The 16,686-nt window shown below is 41.2% G+C and overlaps 1 protein-coding gene across 1 annotated transcript in view; it reads left to right on the forward strand.

The window, feature by feature from the left end:
- The window catches only part of LOC110523072 (uncharacterized), a 127,876-nt gene extending 111,445 nt beyond the window's left edge, over window positions 1–16,431 (forward strand). The window contains exons 45-49 of the mRNA XM_036976594.2: window positions 2,217–2,321; window positions 2,727–2,969; window positions 11,856–12,189; window positions 16,066–16,183; window positions 16,343–16,431. Of these exons, the coding sequence (XP_036832489.2) occupies window positions 2,217–2,321; window positions 2,727–2,969; window positions 11,856–12,189; window positions 16,066–16,183; window positions 16,343–16,384 (842 nt within the window). The 3' untranslated portion in view covers window positions 16,385–16,431. The remainder of the gene's footprint in view (window positions 1–2,216; window positions 2,322–2,726; window positions 2,970–11,855; window positions 12,190–16,065; window positions 16,184–16,342) is intronic.
- Window positions 16,432–16,686: the final 255 nt, after the last annotated feature.

A 16,686-nucleotide genomic window follows, 5' to 3' on the forward strand; every position in this document is an offset into this window, starting at 1 on the left:
AGCGCCCCAATAGATTCAACAGGTTAAACTAACACAAATGATTGTATTTTTCTTGTCTATTGGAATACGTCATTTAAACATTCAGTGTAGGTCGGAAAAAGTATGTCAGCTAACCTGGAGTCATATCAATGAGACAATATTGGAGATGTTGGTTAGAGCTGCCTTGCCCAATAAAAAAACGGTCGCAAAATTTGAATTTGCTATTCACAGGAGGCATTACCTGATGTGAACCATGCCTCGAACAAAATACATCTCAAGATCTAAGATTACAAATTGTAGACTTGCATAAAGCTGGAAAGGGTTACAAAAGTACATCTAAAAGGCTTGACGTTCATCAGTCCACGGTAAGACAAATTGTCTATAAATGGAGAAAGTTTAACACTGTTGCTACTCTCCGTAGCAGTGGCCGTCCTACAAGGATGATTGCAAGAGCACAGCACAGAATGCTCAATGAGGTTAAGAAGAATCCTAGTGTCAGCTGAAGACTTACAGAAATCTCTGGAACATGTTAACATCTCTGACGAGACTACGATATGTAAAAAAAACTAAACAAGATGTTCATGGGAGGACACCACAGAAGAAGCAACTGCTGTCCCAAAAAAATAAGTTTGAAAAAGTGCACCTGGATGTTCCACAGCGCTACTGAAAAAATATTCTGTGGACACATTAAACTGAATTTGAGTTGTATGGAAGGAACACACAGTGTGGCAAAAAAAGGCACAGCACACCAACATCAACCTGATCCCAACTGTAAAGTTTGGTGGAGGGAACATCATGATTTGGGGCTGCTTAGCTGCCTCAGAGCCTGGGCAACTTGCTATCATCGATGGAAAAATTAATTTCCAAGTTTATCAAGACTTTTTGCAGGAGAATTTAAGGCGATCTGTCCGCCAATTGAAGCATAACAAGTTGGGTGATGCAACAGGACAACAAACCAAAACACATTAGTAAATCAGGCCCAGTCAGTCCTGACCTCAACCTGATTGAGATGCTGTGGCATGACCTCATTAGAGCAGTTCACTCCAGACATCCCAAGAATATTGCTGAACTGAAACAGTTTTGTAAAGAGGAATGGTCCAAAATACCTCCTGACCATTGTGCAGGTCTGATCTGCAACAGCAGAAAATTTGAGGTTATTGCTGCCAAAGGAGGGTCAACCAGTTATTATATCCAAGGGGTCACATTCTTTTTCCACGCTGCAATGTGAATGTTTTCATTGTTCAATAAAAACAAACTTTTATATATATATATATGTATGTATGTGTGTGTGTGTGTGTGTGTGTGTGTGTGTGTGTGTGTGTGTGTGTGTGTGTGTAGCATATTGTGTTGACCTAGATGAAGTTCAGATCAAATTTTATGACCAATTTATGCAGAAATCCAGGTATTTCAAGAGTTTACATTTTCTTGTCACTGTTATGCCCTGCTATATTGTGAATAAAGAGTTACCTTTCTAACAGAACAGAGGGTGTTCTTTAATGGAAGCCTCCAAGATAATACAGGTAGAATCAAGAATTCCCCAGGGCAGCTGTCTAGGCAGCTTACTTTTTCAATCTATACTAACGACATGCCACTGGCTTTGTGTAAATAAATCTGCCCATAATAAAGTGTTGCTCTGCTGCCTTAACAGCACTGTCAACAAGGCAGGTCCTACAGGCCCGTGTTTTGTCACACCTGGACTACTGTTCAGTCATGTGGTCAGGTCCCACAAATGGGGCCGTAAGAAAATTACATTTGGCTCAGAACAGTATGGCTGGCCCTTGGATGTACACAGAGCTAACATTAATAATCTGCATGTAAATCTAACCTGGCTCGGAGGAGAGATTGACTTCATCACTAATTGTTTCTGTGAGCGGTATTGACATACTGAATGCACCGAGCTGTCTGTTTGAACTACTGGCACACAGCTCAAACACCCATGCATTCCTCACAAGACATGCCACAAGTGGTCTCTTCACAATCTCCAAGTCCAGAACAGACTACGGGAGGCATACAGCACTACATGGAACTCTATTCCACATCAGGTAACTGATGCAAGCAGTAGAATCAGATAAAAATAACAGATAATTCACCTTATGGAACAGCGGTGACTGAAGCGAACTGCATACATGGTACACTGGCTGCATGTCATTAGTAAAGATTGAAACAAGTAAAGGACAGCTACACTGGGGAATGCCTGATTTCTAATAACACCTTCTGGCTCTGCCTCTCTGTTGTAGATGTGACTAGAATCTGGTTCAGTGATGGATTTCAGCCCAAGCAGCTGTTTGAGGTCAATACCAATGTGGTGGCACTGAGGGTTTACAGCAAAACCAGTCAGAAAGGTGAGTGTCCACCACGGCCCAGTGAATGTGTTCACTGTTAGGTGACGTTATAATGCTGTCACTCTGCAGTACGGTGACGGTATAACGGTGTCACTGTGCAGTTAGGTAGCGGTATAATGCTGTCACTCTGCAGTACGGTGACGGTATAACGGTGTCACTGTGCAGTTAGGCGGCGGTATAATGGTGTCACTGTGCAGTTAGGCGGCGGTATAATGGTGTCACTGTGCAGTTAGGAGACGGTGTAACGGTGTCACTGTGCAGTTAGGGAGACGGTATAACGGTGTCACTGTGCAGAGACACTGAACAAGCGCACTTCCTCTGCGTGTAGTGTTTTCGGAGGTAAGTAGTGTCACATCTAGCTCTGCCAATGGTCTAACCAACTCTACACTGTCCTCTCTGTCCCAGGAACTAACAGCTGCTCAGAGCGAAACGGAGGCTGCAGTCAGCTGTGCCTGGCCTACCCAGGGGGGCGTAGCTGCCGATGTGGACGTGGTTACCAACCTGTCGACACCAACACGTGTAGCCCCTTTCCCTCCCTCCAGTGTCCAGAGGGCAGCAGGGCCTGTAGCGACGGCAGCAGGTGCCTCCCCCTCACAAAGTTCTGTAACCACCAAACCGACTGCCTCGACCATTCAGACGAGATCAAATGTGAGTAACCCCAACCCCGTCTGCCCTGCCTCGCATAAAGAATGAGTGAATAGACTATACCCCTGACTCACCCATAGAAATAAAGTGAACAGATTATACCCCCTGACTCACGTAGAAATAGACTGTACAGGTTGGCTGACAACTTCACAAAAATGATGCTCGAATCGATGTGGCCGAAAGGTGTGGGTTATGGGTTCAGATAGCTAGTAACAATGACAAGAAGCTGCTCATTGCATCTTATTTTCTGTTTTCACTGATGTCCGATCTATGCTAATATGGAGAGAAAAAATTATAGATAGCTAACCAACAATAGTAACAATGTATTGAAGATCTCATTATGCCTTCATAACAATGGAGCTGTTCTATTAATCACCCATATCGTGTGTGAGCTCCGTTGTGTTCAGTATCAGCAGGAATGAGACACTACACCACTACATGACAACTTGTTTGGTTAGAATTACAGCTCTGGTTTGCTGCTTTGTAATTACATGCACAATACAACACTTTTTCTTACTTTCAACATCAATTTGAAGCTTTTTTTTCTGCATGTTCAGTGCCTTCAGAAAGTATTCATACCCCTTGACTTATTCCACATTTTGTTACAGCCTGAATTCAAAATTGAATAAATGTCTTTTCTCACGTCTTTCACAATACCCCATAATAATAAAGTGAAAACATGTTATTAGAAATGTTTGCAAATTTAATTGGAAATGAAATACAGATTTCATTTGCATAACTATTTACACCCCTGAGTCAACTTTGTAGATGCACCTTTGGCAGTGATTAAAACAGTCTTTCTGGCTAAGTCTCAAAGAGCATTGGATTGTATAATATTTGCATATTTTATTTTCACATTTCTTCAAGCTCTGTAAAATTGGTTTTTAGTCATTGCCAGACACAACTATTTTTCAGGTATTGTCATAGCTTTTCAAGTAGAGTGAAGTCAAAACTAACTCTTTCTTGGTAAGCAACTCGTGTTGTGTTTTAGGTTATTGTCCTACTAATGCTGAATTCATCTCTGTTTGGTGGAAAACAGACAACCAGGTTTTCCTCTAAGATTTTACCTGTGCTTAGCACCATTAAATGTGTTTTATTCTGAATACATTTACTGCACACAGTGAATCAATGCAAGTTATGTGAATTGTTTAGGATTTTTTTTACTCATTAACTTATTTAGCCTTGCCCATAACAAATGGGTTGAATACTTTTATTCAGGCTGAAAACAGAACAAGCTGGAAAATGTCAAGGGGTGTGAACTTTCTGAAGTAAATGGGTCTAATGTGACGTAACAAAAATATAGATGTATGCAGTTCCACATGTGTACTTGGAGGAATAAAAGTGACATTTATGCAAATTATCCCATATCTGAACTTCATACAGACATTGGCATGTCAAATTCAAGGACTTTCAGGCACTCAATTGCAGTTCAAGGATCTCAATGTTATAAAATAGTATTTATGTACAGTAGTTGTACATATCCTAATATAAAAAAAACATCCACCCACAGTGTATGAAAAAGTAGGCTATTACCACTAAGAATAATGTGTTTTTTTTACCTTGATTTTCTAATTATTGCATTCTAAAATGTGAGAATAACGTGGACATTGATGTTTCTGTAGCCCATGTGGCCAACACAGGCACACATAATAAACCATGAATCTCACCATCAGTTTTTATTACAGTGACCTAAAACTAGCTAACTTTGTTTAACTTATTGATAGTTAGTCTTGTCTCATCGCTGCAACTCCCGTACGAACTCGAGCGCCATGCGTTCTCCGACACAACCCAGCCAAGCCGCACTGCTTCTTGAAACAACACTTGCTTAACCCAAAAGCCAGCAGCAACAATGTGTCAGAGGAAACACCGTACATCTGGTGACCGTGTCAGTGTGCATTGCGCCAGGTCAGTGTGCATTGCGCCAGGTCAGTGTGCATTGCTCCTGGCACTAGAGCGCAATGAGACAGGAAAATCCCACAAGGATCTCTAGTGGCACAGCTAGCTCTGGGATGTAGTGCCTTAAACCACAGCCATTCGGGAGGCCAGGTTTATTTTTTGAATGGAAGGATGTGTATGCAAGCCAAGTTGAAGCCAACATTGTCATCCTCAAACTAACCACGTGGTTTTACTGTAACAGAGTAGCGCAACGCCATTCAATTGAAGCGGCGGGAACCAAACAGATCAAAATGAAATCACTGAGAATTATAAGGGAGCAGGAGAACTACCAACACGCTCTTCTTTGCCGATGTAAGACCTTTAAACAGGTCAGAATTCACAAGGCTGCAGGGCCGGATGGTTTACCAGGACGTGTACTCCAAGCATGAACTGACCAATTGGCAGATCCTCAAAAGGTTCTACAGCTGCACCATCGAGCGCATCCTGACTGATGGCATCACTGCTTGGCATTGCAACTGCTTGGCCTCCGACCGCAAGGCAGTACAGAGGGTAGTGCATACGGCCCAGTACATCACTGGGGCCAAGCTTCCTGCCATCCAGGACCTCTATACCAGGCGGTGTCAGGAAGGCCCTACAAATTGTCAGACTCCAGCCACCCTAGTCAAACTGTTCTCTCTGCTACCACACGGCAAGCGGTACCAGAGCACCAAGTCTAGATCCAAAAGGCTTCACTTCTCTACCTCCAAGCCGAAAGACTCCTGAACAGCAAATCAAAGGGCTACCCAGACCCCTCTTTTACGCTGCTGCTACTCTGTTTATTATCTATGCATAGTCACTAACTCTACCTACATGTACATATTACCTCGACTAACCGGTGCCCTCTGTACCAGTAGACCCTGTATATAGCCTCCACATTTATTCTGTACCGGTAGCCCCTGTATATAGCCTCCACATTTATTCTGTACCGGTAGCCCCTGTATATAGCCTCCACATTTATTCTGTACCGGTAGCCCCTGTATATAGCCTCCACATTGACTCTGTACCCCCTGTATATTGACTCTGCACCTCCTGTATATTGACTCTGTACCCCCTGCATATAGCCTCCACATTGACTCTGTACCCCTTGTGTATAGCCTCGCTATTGTTATTATTTGTTGAAGTTTTTACTTAACCAACAAGAAGTTAAGAAAAACAAGTGTTAAGGGCTTATAAGTAAGCACTTGACCTGTTGTATTTGGCGCGTGACAAATAAAATGTTTGGCTATAGCACACCGGTCTGTATAGACTCCGGCGCAGGACAAGACAGATTAAAATTCCTTTTGATTTACTCTAGTGTATTAATTGATCAAATGCACGGCTACTTTCCCACTATATTGCTTTAGAATTTATACGTAATTCTCAAACTTTTTATTAGATCACTTGTCAGAAAATGTTTTAAAGTATAATTCTTCCTGGGGGTGTTAATAAATAAGATTTCATGTTGCCAAAAATGCTGTCATTTCCACTTTAAATTTAACAATGTTCACAAACAAGTTATTTTCAAAGATGTCAAACTACAAGTAAAAAACAGGTCAACTCACCAGAAGTTATTTTTGAAAAACAAGACGCTACCAAATTAGCAACAACATCCTCTTTGATAACACCTGTTGCAGCCGCTGCAATTTAGCCTACAACAGATGGCTAGCTAGACCGTGGAAAAACTATTATTTGCTGTTGCACAGTGACCTGTTGGCCTTCAAAAAGGCCACCCATTTAATAAGTCAATGTGATTGGTTGATTTCACTTTCACACCCAAATTTTGCCCTAATACAGTTGAACTGCCTTTATCAAGCTTCTGATGACCTGGCCAATGGCGATCTAGATTTTCCTCCCCAGAGACCAGCAAAGAGATTCTGATTTGGATATTTTTCTTGTTAACCCTTTCATTTGCAACAAAAACTGAAGAGATTAAATCAGAACATAAATGAAAAATATATATTTTCCCACCCCCCACTGTTTGGGTTAGTATTTAATTTGTAGTGGCTCTGTTTACCCTCAGCATGCGTTCTCACCATTCTGAATGACTAAAACCATATGTTCTGATATGACCTTTTGAACTCTGGTGGTGATTTTGACAAAATTACAACCATCTTGAATTGAAATTGCATTGTTCTTGACTTGGTTTGGACCCCTTGTCCCCCTCCCGGTCTTGACTCTGACTCACTCCGGTGATTGTTTTCAATTGCTCTCTTTAGGTTGTCTCTAACACAACACTGGTATGTCATTTCATTTCCAGAACATGTTGAGAAGAAGCCAACTAGGCTGTCATTTGTTGTCATTATATCCAGAATAGTAAGAGCATTGCACAATACTCTATCCTACTCAATTATGCCCAGTAGACATTGTGTCCTTTTGCAATACTGCAAAACACAGCTTAGCCTTTTGTTAATCCACTTGTCGTTTCAGATTTTGAAATTATGCTTTACAGCGAAAGCAATACATGCGTTTGTAAGTTTATCGATCGCTCAACAAAAAATAAGTACACTTAGCATCAGGTAACTTGGTCACGAAAATCAGAAAAGCAATCAAATTAATCGTTTACCATTGATCTTCGGATGTTTTCACTCACGGGACTACCAGTTAGACAAATGTTTATTTTGTTCCATAAAGATATTTTTATATCCAAATACTTCCGTTAGTTTGGTGCGCTATGCCCAGGAATCCACCGGAAAGAACGGTCACGACAACGTAGACAAAAATTCCAAATTATATCCATAATGTCCACAAACATGTCAAACGTTTTTTATAATCAATCCTCAGGGTGTTTTTCAAATCTATTCGATAATATATAAATCGGGACAGTTGGCTTTTCACTAGGACCGGGAGTAACAATGGCCGCCTTTCTCTTTTGCGCACAAATCAAATTTATTTATATAGCCCTTCGTACATCAGCTGATATCTCAAAGTGCTGTACCGAAACCCAGCCTAAAACCCCAAACAGCAAGCAATGCAGGTGTAGAAGCGCGGTGGCTAGGAAAAACTCCCTAGAAAGGCCAAAACCTAGGAAGAAACCTAGAGAGGAACCAGGCTATGTGGGGTGGCCAGTCCTCTTCTGGCTGTGCCGGGTGGAGATTATAACAGAACATGGCCAAGATGATCAAATGTTCATAAATGACCAGCATGGTCCAATAATAATAAGGCAGAACAGTTGAAACTGGAGCAGCAGCACGGCCAGATTAGGATGCAACTCACTCTGAGAGCCCCCGTGTGTTCGTTCACGCTCATTCTTCAAAATAAAAGCTTGAAACTGTCTAAAGGCTGACACCTTAGGGAATCCATAGAAAAAGGAATCTGGTTGATATCCCTTTAAATGGGCAATAGGGATGTATAAGAACAGAGGTTTCAAAAACAGGGGCACTTCCTGATTGGATTTTCTCAGGTTTTAGCCTGCAATATCAGTTCTGTTTAACTCAGACTACATTTTTACAGTTTTGGAAACGTTAGTGTTTTCTATCCTAATCTGTCAATTATATGCATATTTCAGCATCTGGTCCTGAGAAATAGTCTGAGTATAACAGAACTGATGTTGCAGGCGAAAGCCTGAGAAAAATCCAATCCGGAAGTGCCTCGTGTTTTGAAAGCACTGCGTCTCTATTGAGCAGTGAATGGGCTATCAACCAGATTACTCTTTCTCCGTATTCCCAAAGGTGTCTACAGCATTGTGACGTTGTTTTACGCATTTATGTTGAAGAATACCCGTAGGCGGCTACATTGCGCAAGTGGTCGCCTGGTGCTCCCAGAGAGATTCTCGCGTAAAATACAGAGGTAGCCATTACTCCAATCGGTCCTACTGAAAAACTAATTGTCCCGATGGATATATTATCGAATAGATATTTGAAAAACACCTTGAGGATTGATTATAAACAACGTTTGCCATGTTTCTGTCGATATTATGGAGCTAATTTGGAATATTTTTTGCTGTTTTTGTGACTGCAATTTCCGGGCGATTTCTCAGCCGAACGTGAAGAACAAACTGAGCTTTTTCGCCTACAAAAATTATCTTTTTGGAAAAAAGGAACATTTGCTATCTAACTGGGAGTCTCGTGAGTGAAAACATCCGAAGGTAAACGATTTAATTTGATTGCTTTTCTGATTTCTGTGACCAAGTTACCTGCTGCTAGCTGGACAAAATGCTATGCTAGGCTATCGATAAACTTACACAAATGCTTGTCTAGCTTTGGCTGTAAAGCATATTTTGAAAATATGAGATTACAGGGTGATTAACAAAAGGCTACGCTGTGTCTCATTTCATTTGTGATTTTCATGAATGCTAATTAGTGTCAGATGACAACGGTCCTGTTCACGGGATGGGGTGTCATTAGAGGTTAACTTGGCTTTCGAAGACTTTAGAAAGGCAGGGCAGGATGGATGTAGGTCTAACAGTTTGAGTCTAGGGTGTCGCCCCCTTTGAAGAGGTGGATGACCGCACCAGCTTTTCAATCTTTAGTGATCTCGGAAGAAACAAGAGGTTGAACAGACTGGTAATAGGGGTTGCAACAATGGCGGTGGATAATTTTAGGAAGGGAGGGTCCAGATTTTCTAGCCCAGCTGATTTGTCCAGGTCCTGGTTTAGCAGCTATTTCAGAACATCTGCGATCTGGATTTGGGTGACGGCGAAGCTGCAGAGGCTCGGGTAAGTTGCTGCTAGGGGTGAGGAGCTGTTGGTTGGGGTAGCCAGGAGGAAAGCATGGCCAGCCGTAAAAAAAAATCTTAATGAAATATTCAATTATCTTGGATTTATCGGTGGTGACCGTGTCGCATAGCCTCAGTGCAGTGGGCAGCAGGGAGGAGGTGCTCTTGTTCTCCATGGACATTAGTGCCATGCAAATTTCTGTTTGAAAAAGCAAGCCTATGCTTGCTGTGTTTATTGGTTCCTGACTTCCCTGAACAGTTGCATATCGTGGGTGACTATTCGATTAATAGAGGTGTGGATGCAAGGACTGACCATCCATGATATCAAAATAATTTTAACCATGGTATGAGGCTAAACAGTGTTTACAAGAATGTTTACAAACATTAGAAAAACAAGCTTATTTTTTGTGTTCTCATAGTGACAGTTGAACTAAGCTCATGAGGCATGTATAAGTTATATTGTTCAAGAATAATTGGAGATGTGTGGGGCAACTACAGATAGACTTAAAGGTGCAATCAAAACTGAGTTTTAGCATTTGTCCATTAGGCTTATGCGGCAGGTAGCCTTGTGGTTAGAGTATTGGACCAGTAACTGAAAGGTTGCTAGATCGACTCCTCATACTGACTAGGTAAAAATGTCCTCCTGCTCTTGAACAACGCAGTTAACCCACTGTTCCTAGGCTGTCATTGTAAATAAGAAATTGTTCTTAACTGACTTACCTAGTTAAACAAAGAATAAATAAAATGTTATATTTATTTATTTTATCAGCATGAATTAGGTTGAGCAATAAAATCCCTACTTTTATTCCATAATAGGCTGGGATCTGCACTATGCAGCTGTTGCAAGAGTGGCTGGCCACTGGTTTCAAAAACAACGATTGATGGGCATCTTAAACTTCTTGAATTCAAGCATTAAATGGTACAAATACACTTTTTAAAATTTGAACAGCCATCCACAACAACCTCGAGCCGTAAGGCGCAATTAGCTAAATGAGAGAACCACAGTATGATTCACATCTATGCGCTGTGTAGTTATCAAAAATATGTGAAATCCGTATTGCCATAGACTACACCACTGCTGTTATCCTTACTTCCAATCATTTATTCAAGTTGGATAATCATTGGATGCCGACAGCAGTCGCACCATTGGAAGAACAACCTTGGATTGTAGCCAACAAAAGCCTATTCCTGCACTTTTCCCGTGATCCATCAAACACATTTGGTGTGTCATCATAGTGGTCTCTGACTTGTGGTCCGTCTCGCTCAGGTGGGACTTTTTCAATGCTGATTTGAATGTCATTGGGAACAAGTGTCAAAGATTCTAATTCCAGTGTTTCAAAAGTATCTAATCTGATAACAATATTTTGGATGGTAATGGCTTAGTTACTGTTTTTTTGTAATCCATTACTCACCAACCCTGACTATATGATATGACTACTTACACTGCCATAAATGCAAAGACAAAGTAAAGGTAAGTCATAAGATTTTGGACAAATCTGTCAAGACAAACCATGATAAAGGGTTAAACAGTTTTTAAATCAACTGGTGATTTTTATAGAAAATTGCTATGAAACCCCCTTTAAATCTTAATGGTAATGACATGGGGGGGAAGGTGTTTTATTATCAGTGACAGTGTAGCAAATGTCCAGTGTAGGAATGTTCACTGGTAACCTAGTATATAGAATGAAACTGCTGGTTGATTAGTGCACGTTTGCTGTACTTTTTAGACAGATTTTAATTGAGGTTGTGATTATTTAGCCCTACTGACATCCCTTTCATACAAAGATGTTTTTCTGACAACTTTTTTCCTTGTCTTTATCTGAATGGTATTGCCGTTATGAAAACCAAAACTTTTATTTCCACCTTAAGACCTTATTTCTGTAAAGTTCTGCCTACGGCTCAAGGCTGGTTTACAGTTGGTCTATTGACATTGTTGCAGTGACATGCACAGCCATGACTGCATTGACCTGTAAAATAGGGCTAATTAAACTCAATATGCTATTCCTTTCTTTTGAAAATATATTTGATTAATTGTTCCTTAGGACCTGGGTAAATTCAGGAATAATATATTTATTTTTGATGGTGTGTATTATCAATGGATTTTAAAATGGCCGCCCACCGACATCTGCAGACCGCTACTACCATTCATTCCCAGCGTGCTAGAAAATGCATGCAAAAATGGGCCTGTTAGAGTTGCATAATCATTTGCCAATATTTTCTATTAGGAAATTACTGTAAATCCAATGTGAAAACAGTAAGTGTAACACTGGTTCGCTAACACCCTGTTCTCTTATTATAATCAAGGATTTCTCTAACCTCCAGGTTGGTCTGGAGTGAAGCCCCAAGATGTCAGCCATAGTAAACCTTCCCCGGGGCATGCTGGGAACACCGTCCCCCCTAGCCAGGACTGGTCTGGGAGGACCACCCCCGGGGGGGTAGAGGTGCAGAAGCTGGAGTCATGTGATGCCCAGCAGTGTAATGGACATGGGAAATGTGTGGCAAGGGGTGGAGAAACCACCTGCCAGTGTGTTTTGGGATACCATGGTGTGTTCTGTGAGGAGGGTGAGGGTCCAGGGGTCAGTAATGCCCCCCTCACTTTAGGCATCCTCAGCCTCATTGGTGGAGTCCTCATCGCTGCTGTCATCATCTGGAAGAGGTAGTCTCAAATAAAATCAGTGTTCAGTATTTTCCAACCCCTAAGAAAGACACACACACACACACACACACACACACACACACACACACACACACACACACTAGTGGTATGAAGTGTCTTTCTCAAGGCCCCAATGTCAGTAATGTATTCGCAGTCTTCTGGTTTACCTCTGTCATACCTAGGACTTTGAATGAGCAAACCTAAAGTTTTCTACAGTCCACCTCTTTAACTTGTAGGCCAACTGCATACCATTCATATAACCTGTAGACCAGGGTTCCCCAACTGGCGACCCACGGCCAGATTTGGCCTGCGGGTGGTTTTATTTGGCCCCCCAAGTCTTCTAGAAAAAATAATATATAATTAGATGTGCTTTTTGTATTTCTTTATACTGTAAAAACACAAATCAGCTCCAAGTGATTCTAATTCAAGAAATCTGTTCCCAACTATTCCTGTGATCAAGATAGCCCTATTTGGTAAAATACCAAGTCTGTTATGGCAAGAATGGTTCTGTTAGGGTCGTATTTCTCAGAGTAAATAACTCACGGACACTAGAGAAGCTTAACCAAGTTTAATTCTTCCCAAATGGTCGTTACTGCTGTAATTCTGACAAATAAACATTTCACACATGCGCTGATATAACCCTTTCTCCTAGGCTAAGTCTCCTTCACAACCGAATAGCCAATGCATCCCTGTTGCTAGGAAGAACCTTAGTGATATCTGTTCTTCCTCACTTCATCTGACATGAACTCTACCCCAAAGTGCTCACTCCTCCCCAACTGAAGGCTGTCATGGTTATTGATACCAGACTGTCTCTTCTCTCAGAGGATCCCTGATGTCTAACAGTAACATATCCTGACATAATGTAAATGTTATACATTACCCTCTCTCCCTCAGTGGCATTCTTAGTTTCTAAGATCTCCACCCGTCTACCTCTTATCAATGCCTGCCACATGTAATCGCTTCCCTGCACTCAACACATTCCAAGCTTAGTTGTCCCCACTATATACCTTCCTCCTATAACCCTTAACTTCTGTTGTAGACCCTCAACCTTAGCACTCCTTCGGTGACATCATCAGTCCATTTACTTTAAGACATCAAGGTCAGTCAATATGGAAACTGTCGAACTTTGAAAGTTTCTTCAAGTGCAGTTGCAAAAACCAAGTGCTATGATGAAACTGGCTCTCATGAGGACCACCACAGGAGTGGAAGGCCCAGAGTTACCTCTGCTGCAGAGGATAAGTGCATTGGTTTCCAGCCTCAGAAATTGCAGCCCAAATAAATGCTTCAGAGTTAAAGTAACAGACACATCTCAACATCAACTGTTCAGAGGAGACTGAATCAGGCCTTCATGGCCAAATTGCTGCAAAGAAACCACTACTAAAATATGCCAATAAAACACTTGCTTATAAGAAACACGAGCAATGGATATTAGACCGGTGGGAATTTGTCCTTTGGTATGGAGTCAAAATTTGAGATTTTTGGTTCCAACGCTGTGTGGGTGAACGGATCTCCGCATATGTATTTCCCACTGTAAAGCATGGAGGTATGGTGAAGGGGTGCTATTGAACTCTGTTCAGCATTTATTTGGGCTGCAATTTCCGAGGCTGGTAACTCTAATGCACTTATCCTCTGCAGCAGAGGTGACTCTGGGTCTTCCACTCCTGTGGCGGTCCTCATGAGAGCTCCTACCTTGTCACAATTGATTGGTTCAAACACAAGAAGATGAAATTCCACTTATATTTTTAAGAAGGAACACCTGTTAATTGAAATGCATTCCAGGTGACTTCCTCATGAAGCTGGTTGAGAGAATGCCAGGAGTATGCAAAGCTGTCAAGGCAAAGGCTGGCTACTTTGAAGAATCTCAAATATAAAATATATTTTGATTGAACACTTTTGGTAGAAAATAGGAAAATATAGAAACCTAGAATCAGTAATGTCCCAAACTTTTGACTGGTACTGTATCAATATACCCTACTACTCTATACCGTACTGCTGTATACCCTACTGATGTCCCTAACCCAATGACTATCCCTTACCTAACTACTGTTTACCCAACTACTATATATCATACTGCTGTATTCCCTACTGCTGTATTCCCTACTGCTATATACCATATTACTGGATCTATATACCTGTATACCCTACTGCTGTATACTATATACCCTACTGTATTCCTTATATACCCTACTGCCGTATACCCCTACTACTGTAATCCCTCTATACCCTGCTAGTGTATACTATATACCCTACTGCTCTAAACCCTACTACTGTAAGACCTCTACTATTGTATTACCACTCATGTCTTTGGCTATCCCGGATTAAGTGATATAACATGCTATTCTATAAAATCATTTCTCTGTAATTAATATTACCTGATTGAGGAAATCATTTGAATGTAATTAACTAGAAAGTCTGGGAACCACAAAATAATATTTATAGAGCTGTTATCTTCCGAATAAACTCTTAAAGACCTAGTAATATTTTACATCAATGGCAGTCAATATTAATCTTCACTTTATTTCAGTCTCATCTGAAAGTTGTAAATTCTTGGTTATCTTCACGAACCCTGGCTAACAAGTTGAATCAGCAATACAAAATTGAGTTTATTTATTTACTAAATACCTAATCACCTAATTCTGTATGTAATCACACAGAATTACATACACACAGAATGAATCATACCTTGATTACAAATTGTCATAAAGGAAAATGTCCCTAGCGGACGGAACAGATATGACAGCTGGTTACTCAAAGAAAAGGGGGTTGGGTTTGAGTGAAATAGTGGGAAGACCGAAGAACAAAAGGAGAAGTTATGTCTATCGGGCCGTAGGCAGCTACTCTATCGTAAATACAGAATCTTATGCATTCTAAATTGGAAAAGGAAAATGCAATAAATATTTAATCTGAGCTGCGCTTCAATAGGTTGGTGGTAGATGGAAGGCCGTGTTGCCCAACAGGTCTTTGTCCTTTGAAGAGTGTCTCTGGTGGTGAACAGGAAATGTTGTAGTGTCCTCGTTGTGTGGTAGACGGGATACTCTCTGTCCTCTCCTAGCCCACGTTTTACAGCGGCTGGTGCTAACTCGACGGCTAGGAGGTATCACTTCTGTAGTGAATAAGAGTTCAAAGTTCATACCATTCACAACCAACGCTCATGCTGAGGTTGGCTTCGTTCTGTAGTTATTATCTGAATCCTGACATCGGACCGTCGTCCTAATGTACCCGAAACAGGTTACATTTTCATCAAGGGCTTATATAGTGGCGGGGGAGAAGGGTGTGTTTCATTAGTTTATAACCCATGTCTCTTCACAGGGGCGTGCCACTGATTGAGCAGAGCTCTAATCTTATGAAAACCCAATACTCTCATTAGGAAGCTAAAATTGCATTTACTCTTTTCACAAGTAGTTTCATTTAAATTGCATTTAAATTGCACAACAATTCCACGTGAATCTGATAACTATAATGTGTAGACTTTCCCAGATAGTGTCGTCCTGTCATCAGTCATAATGTCTCAGATGACAACCCAACTGACATAATATTCATTAAGTACCAATGCATATTTTCAACTGGTTCTATTACAGAAATATGGTTCCTTTCCCTCCCCTTGTGTGATGTTCCCAGACTTTCATGTTTAACAAAGACTAATCAGAGTCCCTCTGTAGAGTCAGAGAGGGAAGGGAGAAAGGTATTTCTGGGGGGGTCATAAACCTTACCCACAGGCCAACTTCATGATGCCCTGCTCCTAACCCTACTACTACATACTTTACGGCTATTTACCCTACTACTGTTTACCCTGCTGCTCTATACCTACATTGTATACCCTATTATATACCTGTATATCATACTACCATAAACATATATACCCTACTCTGTGTTTAGCAGAGCAAGAGCTGCAGCTCGGGGCCAGTCCACAGACAAGGAGACTCTGATGACCAATAAGGATGAACAGACAGTCTACGCTGTGTCTTTCAACAACGATCTGTATGATCCTGACCAGGTACCTTAGAGTTAGTGTAAAGGTCTTTTATAGGTTAGGGTTTAGCTAAGAGCTTTAAAACCAGAGTGTTTTGGTCTGCCACAGCATTGCCATGCTTTGTTCCCCACCCCCACCATGAATATGATAGTATTTTCAATTACATATTTTTTTTTTTTTCAGGAATTGATCTCGTCTGCTGATGGGACATCTCAACATCTGTAAATGTTGCATTTTCTCTTCTGCTCTGAAATAAAGTCTAGGATGTTAAACCTCATGGTGTTTTATTTTCTCAGACATCACGTGTAGCTGAACATCACAGCCATGTAGATCCGTTTCCTGGCCGCATTATGAAAAGTTGTGGTCATAAACCTGTTATAGGGGTTAGCTTAGTGTGAGGCACATAGATGGACAATGAAACACCACTGGTGGTTCTGAAAGAGGGGAAAGTTTTTAAATATAGGGACAACTCTCCGGTTAGTGGATGTAGAATGACCAGCAGGAGACGGATGCACCATTCAAGTTCA

Source organism: Oncorhynchus mykiss, chromosome 5 (assembly GCF_057628025.1).
Source record: "Oncorhynchus mykiss isolate SJ-2025 chromosome 5, ASM5762802v1, whole genome shotgun sequence".
Classification (NCBI taxonomy): Eukaryota; Metazoa; Chordata; class Actinopteri; order Salmoniformes; family Salmonidae; genus Oncorhynchus; species Oncorhynchus mykiss.